At 47.6% G+C, this 10,049-nt stretch overlaps 1 protein-coding gene across 3 annotated transcripts; it reads left to right on the plus strand.

The window, feature by feature from the left end:
* Positions 1–1,238: 1,238 nt before the first annotated feature.
* Positions 1,239–5,691, plus strand: Mcl1 (MCL1 apoptosis regulator, BCL2 family member). 3 transcript variants are annotated; one of them, XR_003843710.1, is made up of 4 exons: positions 1,253–1,990; positions 2,263–2,510; positions 2,652–2,776; positions 3,193–3,271. XR_003843710.1 is itself a non-coding variant. In XM_021196511.1 (3 exons), exons 1-3 carry the CDS (start codon positions 1,357–1,359, stop codon positions 3,307–3,309), a joined length of 999 nt encoding a protein of 332 aa, XP_021052170.1. In that variant the 5' UTR covers positions 1,239–1,356; the 3' UTR covers positions 3,310–5,691. The 3 variants fall into 3 exon arrangements, 2 of the variants coding, with proteins under 2 accessions (XP_021052170.1, XP_021052171.1); XM_021196511.1 differs by lacking the exon at positions 2,652–2,776 and having other exon boundaries at positions 1,239–1,990; positions 3,193–5,691; XM_021196512.2 differs by lacking the exons at positions 2,263–2,510; positions 2,652–2,776 and having other exon boundaries at positions 3,193–3,317.
* The last annotated feature ends 4,358 nt before the right edge of the window (positions 5,692–10,049 follow it).

Raw genomic sequence — 10,049 nt, forward strand, 5'->3', positions numbered from 1 at the left:
TTTATTTATTTATTTATTTATTTATTTATTTGGTTTGAGACAGGGTCTCACCATTTAACACTGGCTGACTTGGCGAGAAAAGGGTTTCTTTGGCTTATGCTTGCTTCCACATTACTGTTCATCACTGAAGGACATCAGGGCAGGAACTCAAACAGGGCAGGAACCTAGAGGCAGAGGCCATGGGCAGGAGCTGCTAACTGGCTTGTTTCCCATGGCTTGCTCAGCCTGTTTTTCTTTTTTTTTTCTTTTTCTTTTTTTTCCGAGACAGGGTTTCTCCGTATAGCCCTGGAACTCACTTTGTAGTCCAGGCTGGCCTCGAACTCAGAAATCCGCCTGCCTCTGCCTCCCGAGTGCTGGGATTAAAGGCGTGCGCCACCACGCCCGGCTCAGCCTGTTTTTCTTACAGAACCCAGGATCACCAGACCATAGAACTCCAGTTTGTTTCAAGTTGACATAAGTTTAGCCAGTCCACCAAAGATCTTCATTGTTTTATACAGTGCTGGGGATCAACCCAGGACTTCCACAAGGGTAGGCAAACTCTCTACCAACTGAGTTACACCGGATTTCTGAGTTCCAGGCCAGCCAGGGCTACACAGAGAAACCCTGTCTCGAAAAACCCAAAAAAAAAAAAAAAAAGGAACGGGAAGTCATTTTGGAACACAGGGAGTGGGGGCTCAAAGTAGAAAAATGACAGAGCAGGAATTCCCCCTAATTTCTAAGTAAATCAATGGTTTAAGAGTGCTGTGGTGCAGGAGACTGCAAAGAGATGCCCTCCCTAGTTTGCTCTTCCAGGTGACGGGTTCAACTCCCAGCACCCACCTGGAGGCAGGCACACAACCACACATACACACAAGTAAAAAATGTTTAAGAACTGGTATGTTATAAAAACGCAGCAGGTAGTGCAAGCCTATCGTGCCAGCACGAGAAAGGCTAAGGCAGGGCTGCCTATGTCAGGACCAGCCTGGGCTATGCAGAGTTCTCGGGCAGCCCGAAATTCAAAAACCGACACAGATCAGCAGGCGTTCTCGAGCAGGGACCATTCCCCGGGAAGCTATGCACTTGGCCAGCGGGGCTGAGAGTGGCAACAGACGTAAAAACACAATCCGCGAGCCAAGCCCAGGTACCGCGCTCCGCCAACGGCCGCCGGGAAAGCCGCGAGAGCACTGGGGCCGGAAGAGGCGCGGAGCGGCCGGGCCAGCCCTCCGGAAACGCCCGCCCCTTTCCCCTTTTACGGGAAGTCAGAGCCGCCCTAAGGCGGCGGCAGGGAACGGCCTTCCTCACTCCTGACTTCCGCCTGCCTCCGGTCTGGAGTCGCGGCCTTCCCCGCTCCTTCCCCTGAGCCTGCGGCGTCCGACCATGTTTGGCCTGCGGAGAAACGCGGTCATCGGCCTGAACCTGTACTGCGGCGGCGCCAGCCTCGGCGCGGGCGGCGGTTCCCCGGCAGGGGCGCGTCTGGTGGCCGAGGAGGCCAAGGCGCGGCGCGAGGGGGGAGGGGAGGCCGCCCTGCTGCCCGGCGCGCGGGTGGTCGCCCGGCCGCCGCCCGTGGGCGCCGAGGACCCCGACGTCACCGCGTCGGCCGAAAGGCGGCTGCACAAGTCGCCCGGCCTCCTCGCCGTGCCGCCCGAAGAGATGGCCTCCACGGCCGCCGCCGCCGCCATCGTGTCTCCCGAGGAGGAGCTGGACGGCTGCGAGCCGGAGGCGATCGGCAAGCGCCCGGCCGCGCTGCCCCTCCTGGAGCTCGTGAGCGAGGCGGCCAAGAGCTCCGGGGCCGACGGCTCGCTGCCCTCCACGCCGCCGCCGCCCGAGGAGGAAGAGGACGACCTGTACCGCCAGTCGCTGGAGATCATCTCGCGCTACTTGCGGGAGCAGGCGACCGGCTCCAAGGACTCGAAGCCTCTGGGCGAGGCTGGCGCGGCGGGCCGGAGGGCGCTGGAGACCCTGCGGCGCGTGGGCGACGGCGTGCTGCGCAACCACGAGACGGCCTTCCAGGGTAAGCGGCGCCCGGGCCGGGCCGGGCCGGGCTGGGCCGGGCCGTGCGGGAAGAGCCGGAGCCTGGCTCAGCAACCAGAATTTTCTGGCCGTGAGTCATTGTTTCCGCCCATCTGGCTGTTGGGTTCAAAGGCCGGAAAGGGTGGGATGTCAGTGTCGGCGTGGGGTCCGCCTGACTGCTCTAGAGCCGGGTCCCCTCGTCGTGGGTGGGCAGGAGGGTAATGCCCGGCTGCAGACAAAGGAGGCCATGAGGTTTCTTGCTTTTCTTCTCAGGCATGCTCCGGAAGCTGGACATTAAAAGTGAAGACGATGTGAAATCTTATTCTCGAGTAATGATCCATGTTTTCAAAGATGGCGTAACAAACTGGGGCAGGATTGTGACTCTTATTTCTTTCGGTGCCTTTGTGGCCAAACACTTAAAGAGCATAAACCGAGAAAGCTGCATCGAACCATTAGCAGAAAGTATCACAGATGTTCTTGTAAGGACGAAACGGGACTGGCTTGTCAAACAAAGAGGCTGGGTAAGTTCGCCTTGTGATATAAAGGGGCCGTGGAGTGGAAATGGGGTGCCGGAGAAGGCACCTAAAGGGTTTTTACAAAGCTTTTCTCCGGCTTCAGATAAAATTTATGTATCTCTTGTTGCATGATGTTGGTCGTTGTAGGTGGTAGGTCCAGAGAAGAACTGATTATGACGGTCTTGATTGTACCAAAAGGTCTTGTATTCTGTGGGTTGTGCTGCTAATTCAGCTGGATAATCTTGAGAGCAGTGGATTCAAACCGTGAAGAAGTAAGAGTCACCTGTGATGACAAAGTTACATTCCCCTCATTTTAATCAAATGGATAAGGGGTAGAGCCTGCATTTTAGAAGTTAATACCCAAAGAGCTCTGGTGTAAGGTGCAGTCATCCTCATTAGGAAATACCATGGGAGAAATACTACATGGGGATGGACCCAAAGAGTGACTATGGGCCCTGCTCAGACAAAATAATTGAGGTGCAGTACAACTGCTGTAAGGTAACTGTTGGTATAACTGTTGGTGTGGTAACTCACTGGAAAGAACTCCAGAAGTGTCTCTTGCATCCCAGAAGTAGGTAATTGGTTGACCATTGTTTGGGGGATATTTAATTCACCCTTTCTCTGTATGTAGTGTCACAACAGCAGAAACCCATACTTGAAAATGTGCTTTTCTTTTTTTGTTTTCTAGGATGGGTTTGTGGAGTTCTTCCACGTACAGGACCTAGAAGGCGGCATCAGAAATGTGCTGCTGGCTTTTGCGGGTGTTGCTGGAGTAGGGGCTGGTCTGGCATATCTAATAAGATAGCCTTGTGAGTGCAATAGGGGACTCTTAAAACACCAACCACCAAACTACATGCATCTGTGAAAACATATGTATTTATGAAGGTGGACTTGAAGCTTCCCAGGATTTTAACAGTCCAGTTCTACTGTAGCAACATAGCAAAAAGGAAGTGGCTACAGGATTGTGGCTAACAAGAATAAATACATGGGAAAAGTGCTCCCTCTGGAAGAGTCACTGTCTGAATGAAGCAAAGTTCCCTCTCAGAAAACGTTGAGAGGCCATGGAGAAGGACTTCTAGAAGGAATGAAAGGGGTGGATGGAAAGGTTTGATTTCCTTCTCTAGAGATGGAAGAGGGGCCAGCCATCAGGCTAGTCACAGAGTTCAATAAATAACCATTACTCTGCTCAGAGTGTTGAGAGAGAAGCCCTAATTAACAACGTTGGTGACTTGTGTAAAATGCATTGGTAACCTACAAGTCACTAAACGACTAGAAGCTGCAGTGCTGTACAAGAATGTGAAGGGAGATGCTCTGTGAGCAGTCCAGGTGTGCTTCTTGACAAAGTCCAAGTGCTCAGGACTTTTAGGCCTGTCTACTTTGGCTTGGTTTGGATGATTCTTTATTAGCCTAGTGATGGCCAAAAAGTACTTGACTTTAAGGTTCACTAATTAGTTACAAAACTGAACAGCCTCGATTTTTAAGAAAATTTATGAAATGTATTTGTCTGTAAAAATTGTATATATTTTTACAGAAAGTCTATTTCTTTGAACATAAGAGGAAGTCTTGGATTTAGTTTTTTCCATACCCTTTTGAAATTTGCAGCTTCTCTAGTTAGAAATGTATTTCTTACAGCTTTTTAAGACTTTGTCATCCGTTCTAGTGTATATGCAGAACCCGTTGTGTGTGTGTGGACTGGTTGTAGTAGAACAAATCAGATTTATAACTATGCAGGGTTAATTATCCAATCTTTTTTTGTATTTAAGGATCACAGGTAGATAGATGTAAGACATTCGATACCCTGTTGACTTACTAAATTGTAAAGTGGTTTGGTAAAGCAGGCTAGAGTCTTAACCATGGTGCTATTCACTGGGTTTACTTGTTTAACACAAGTTTATGCCTGGTGTCAATAAAACAAATATGTATTTCTCGTCTACTAAGGATTGCCAAACTTTGTTTTGAATTTCTGTATTGGTCTCTAGGTGTAACCTGTACTTCCTCTCCTTCCTTTACTGTTGACATGTATGCTCCCGGTTCCCCTGTAGATAAGTCGTCTACATTTCCTCCCTGTGCTTTTCACTGGCCATTTTAGTTATCTGCATTAGAACTCTCACCCCAACCCCCCCCCAAACTTTGAACCTACGTAATCCCTCCCCCATACTAATCAGAGTCAGCACAACTTTCCTGTTAAAGGATAGTAATACTTCCTCTTTGAGCCCAGTGACCAGGTATTGGCATTCTTGGATTGGCATGCTTTCCATTGTTACTTTGTCCTATTTTGGTAAGAAAATCATCAAAGGTCCTCTTGGGAATTTCAAAAGTTGGAAATTATACATTTATACCTTTATTAGTTTGCTCCAAGTATGAGTATGCTCACTTAAGTTTAGAGAAACACTGGGTTTTGCAAAACCCGGTTAACAAAAGCCACTGGTAACTGAAGGTATTTAAGCTAGGGTCATTTGAAAGCTTCAGCCTCAGAATGTGACCTTTAGACAGGGCTGCAGATAAAAATAGGCAGGAATCAAAGGACTAAGAATGTAATGGAAGAAGTGCCCTGCCTGCCAGCTTTCGGGAGTGATTTGTACCCATGTATTTATCCTGGATCATAGTTTGCTTATTTATGTTGAACTCTTTGGACTTAAGAGCACTTTATGTAGTTGAATAAACCCTATAGGTTGAGGTGACTAAAGGTTAGCGTCTCATAACCCAGCCATGGAAGTTCTGTTTACTAGGAGCCTGACTTCCCAGCTCACAAAGGGTGAGAAGAAAGCCGAAGTACAGACAGGATCTTTGTAGGTATTTTAGGTCCAGGGCCATGAAGACTTTGAGAGCAGCAGTGGTCGGGAAGGGATTGATTGGAGGGAGAAGAAGCATGTGGTCTGAGTGCTGACTAGATGAATAGTTGAGGCACATCCTTCAGAGTGAAGAGGGACGGGCTGCTTGGAAAGATGGCTCTCAGCAAAATCTTTTTGTCTTACATGTCTCTCAGGGAAAAAACATGCAGTCTTCAAGCATCTTCTATGTACATTCTGTCTGGGTGAACACCTTCATTCTGGTAGAGCACCTAACACTTTTAACAGCTGTTCCCGAAAGGGTTAGGACCAACTGCAAGTTAATGTGGGCTGTAAATGTTCGAACATCCCTAACTTCTGTTTCTTCTGAAGAGAAAATAAACCTTTTTCCCCCCAAAGTGAGGTGTGGTATGGGTCTTTTCTTATCGCCTCCTCTCTTGTGCAAGCCTTTTAGGGAAGTCAGCTGAGCAAATAGAAGTGAAATAAAAGCAAAATTCAATGTTGATTTGCCTTATACCAAAGGAATATAGTACCTGTAATTTAAATTTGTGGTTGATTTATTCCTGTTTTAAACTAGTTCTGTACATTTTTGAGTGGTGGGGGAGAATGCTTAGCACCACACCTGGCTTTCTCAATGACAAGTTTCTTGTATCTTAAATTGATTAGTCAAGGTTGACCTTGAACATTTGTGGTGATCCTGCTGTGCTAAAGCTGGGGTCTTGGGTGTGTTATCCCTGTCTCTGCGGGCGGTGTACTTGGCCACCAGCCAAGTGCAGGCTCTCCCTTTGGAAGTTAACCAAGTATCAGTGTGCATGAAAATAATGGAAGTTTTATTACAGTGGTAATAAACCTTGTAATCAAGGTTCTCTGCTCCCATGGTGGCACCTGGGCGATGAGACTCCAGGTGGTGACTAGTGCCCAATCAGCCATCTCATCAGCCCTATCTTGTGTGTGGTTTTGGTTTTGGTTTTTCAAAATGGTTTCTCTGGAGCCCTGGCTGTCCTGGAACTCACTCTGTAGACCAGGCTGGCCTGGAATTTAGAAATCCGCCTGCCTCTGCCTCCCAAGTGCTGTAACTAAAGGCTTGTGCCACCACTGCCTAGCTTTGTTTTGTTTTTTAATGTAAAATGGTTAGCAAAGCAATGACTAAACACACACACACACACACCTTTCCTTCCTTGGTTTTCAGTGCCCCTTTCAAGGAGGTAAGAATAAGCTGGTTAGAACTATCCTGCCTTTGTCACATCCCTTGAGAGGGGCTGTGGATCACCATGGAAATGTGCAAATTTGAGGTTTGCATAACTGGTTTTCAGCCACAAATACTAATCATGCAAACAGGATCTGCACCTTCTACTTAATTCTGTTTTAACATCTGTCCCCTCTTCCATGGGTTTTATTATTAGATGACAGTAACTTTATTGTAAAGCTGCTTTGTGGTAGACATACTGACTGGCTCATCTCCGTAACACCACCACTTGGGCTGAGTCACAAGTAGCTCCTGGAGTTCAAGGCCAACATGAGCTGTGCTCTAAAAGTCAGGGTCGGCACAAGTTTGATTCATAGGACTGAAAAAGCAGAGGCAAGTTGGGACAGTGGCACCCAAGGAAAAGTTAGACTTATACTTAAATCTTGCTTGGCATACACCTGTACTCCCAGCAAAAGGCTTATATCAGATTCAAGGTAAGCCTGTGCTACATGACAAGACCCCAACAAGCACCCAGATCTTGACCTAGCTTAAGTTCTGCCCAGTACTGTTGTTAACAAGGGGGGAGGGGCTGTACTTTTGATACAGAGCTAGGCTTACATTGAACTTTGAACACTTCTGCCTTAACCTTGTATGCCACCATGATGGGCCCCACTGATGCTTCATGACATGGAGTAAATGTGAGGCATCGAGTGGTGATGCACACCTGGGAATCCCAGGGACTGGAGAAGGAGGCCTGAAGGGCAGCCTTTGCCACTTGGGGATTTTGACACTGGCTTAGGCTGCCTGAAGGTTTTGGGGGGGAAAGTAAGAAGTGGGTGTGGTGGTGCATATCTTAATTTTACTACTGGTTGGGAGGAGTTCAAAGCCAACAAGTACTTTTACCCAAAGAGTAGCCTGAGTCAGAAGAGGCCTCAGTAATGACTGACTGACACACACACCATGTTTGGCATAACTAATGTTCAGGCAGCTTGTTCTGGGGTCAACCCAGAGCCTTATGGGTGATAGCAAGTAGCCAATCATCTAGCTGGTTTGTTTTCCTTGTCCTTGTCCTGTGATTTTCCACTTTTCTGAGATGTTGGTAAGAGGTACTGGAGTTTAAACCACAGCCTTGTATATTGTTCAGCAAAGCTACACCTGCTTGTCTGGTCCAGTAACTCACTCTAGGTCATGCTGTTACTGAAGAATCTTTTCCAAGGTGGGAGTGTCACCCGTTAAGGGTGTATATTTAACTTTTGCAAGGTCCCAAGTCCAGTCTCCTGCATCTGCACTACCATCCTGTGCCCCCCCCCCCATTTCCCCCCTTTTCTTGAGATACGTTGGTACTCCAGCCCTGGCTGAGATCAAACATGGGATGGTAGTCTTGCCTCTGCCTCACATCCTAGCATGAGGCAGTCACAAAGCCAGCTTAAAAACTCTTAAAACAGGATTCGATAACTGGAGAATTTTATAAAAATGAGCATTTAAGAAGTCCCATTAGGAGGCAGGTGGATTTCTGAGTTCGAGGCCAGCCTGGTGTACAAAGTGAGTTCCAGGACAGCCAGGGCTATACAGAGAAACCCTGTCTCGAAACAAAACAAAAGTCCCACTAGTGTACTGCATGGCTTTAGCCAGATGCCCAAAGCACAGGTGGTTCCTGGAGCTAAGGAATCTGTAGAATATTCTAGTGTTTCAGGGCTTCACTTGTTCAGTGATTTCAGAATGCTGCCTTCATGAACCTCTCCCACCCCCTCTTCAAAGGCTTCTCTAGAGATTTGAAAACTTAGTTCTCTTAGTTCACAGTAGTTACAGTGTTAGCTTAGCTTATCTCAGTTATTCGAAGCATCTGGAAGGGGGAGGGGCATCTGCAGGGAGGCTGGGGAGTCAAAGGACTCCAAGAATTGAGTGTTTTGTTTGGAGACCAAGTGTCCCTGCTTTGCCCAGGCAAAACCTGGACTCCATTGACTCTTACCTCTTACCTGAGTCAAGGGAGAAGGAGCTGGCTCTGGATCAGTAATGCCTTTCTTTCTTTTTTTTTTTTTTTTTTAAGATTTATTTTTTTATTTATATGAGTACACTGCAGCAGTCTTCAAACACACCAGAAGAGGGCATCGGACCCCATTACAGATGGTTGTGAGCCACCCTGTGATTGCTGGGAATCAGGACCTCTGGAAGAGCAGTCAGTGCTCTTACCCACTGAGCCATCTCTGCAGCCCCAGTGATTCTTTACTAATGATTTGACACAGGGTCCCCTGGTCAAGGTCACTCTTGACCTTCTGTTCTTTCTGCCTTCACCCTGACACGCTGGAATTATAGACCTCCCTTACCCCACCAGGCTACACTAATAGTTCTGAGGTAAAAGAAAGGCTTTGTGAGGGAGTTGTGTTGGCTTTCTTTAAAGTCGTATTGACTGGCTTGCAAATCTGTGCATAGACCAAACTGGCCTCGAACATGCAGCCATCTTTCTTTCCTACCATTGACTCCCATGAGTTTCTACAAAATAATAATAGTTCCCAACAGCTGGGAAATATCTTGGAGTCCCTTTTACTTATTTTAGTTTTTGAGACAGGCTTCACTATGAAGCTCTTGTTATGTAACCCAGGCTGGCCACAAACTCAAAGGGATCTACCTGCCCTGCCTCCTAGGCGTTAGGATTTATGGCACGAGTCACCACACCCTTCTGTCTTTATTTTTGGGGCAGGGTCTCAACACGTAGCCTTAGTTTGCTTGAAAGTTACTATATAGCCGGGCGTGGTGGCGCACGCCTTTAATCCCGGCACTCAGGAGGCAGAGGCAGGCAGATTTTTGAGTTCTAGGCCAGCCTGGTCTACAAAGTGAGTTCCAGGACAGCCAGGGCTATACAGAGAAACCCTGTCTTGAAAAAACAAAAAAAAAGAAGAAGAAAGTTACTATATAGACCAGTAGATCATGCTGGGTTTGAACTCCCAGGATCTCTCTCCCAAATGCTGGGATTAAAGGTCATGGCTTTATTTATTTTTAATTACCAGTATGTGGGAGAGAGAATGTGGATGTGAGTGGGCCGATCCCTAGGAGCTGGAATCACAGGTATTTGTGAGCCGTCTGCTACACATGCTGGGACACAAACTGGTTTCTGTAAAGAACACCATGTTTCTTAACAAATGGGTCCTCATCTACCCAAAAGTCTAGTCTGGAGTTTTACTTTTTCTCCTGGGACAGTGACAAGTAGTGCTATATATTCTGGCACTTGGCTACACATCAGCTTCGACCTAGCTCCCTGTCAGCTCTACGTCAGACGGGGAGCAACTGACATGATCCCTACAGTCAATGTCACAGCCCCCACAATGTACTGTGGGGGTTGTGATAGTAACATTGACTAGCTGTATTAAATGCCTTGTCTTACTTGAGACGTTTTTGTTCCGTGGGCTCTGTCTTGTAAATGCTGGGATTACTGTCATGTCCTTACCTAAGTTTCTGTATGGATAGCCTGTTAGAGTAGAGCTGGAACCTCACAGCTGCTTAGCTGTCCAGACTCCCACAGCCAGGGAAAGCAAGCAGGGTTTAGAGCATAGGACCAAGAGCTACACTCTGCAA

Source organism: Mus pahari, chromosome 4, assembly GCF_900095145.1.
Source record: "Mus pahari chromosome 4, PAHARI_EIJ_v1.1, whole genome shotgun sequence".
Lineage (NCBI taxonomy): Eukaryota > Metazoa > Chordata > Mammalia > Rodentia > Muridae > Mus > Mus pahari.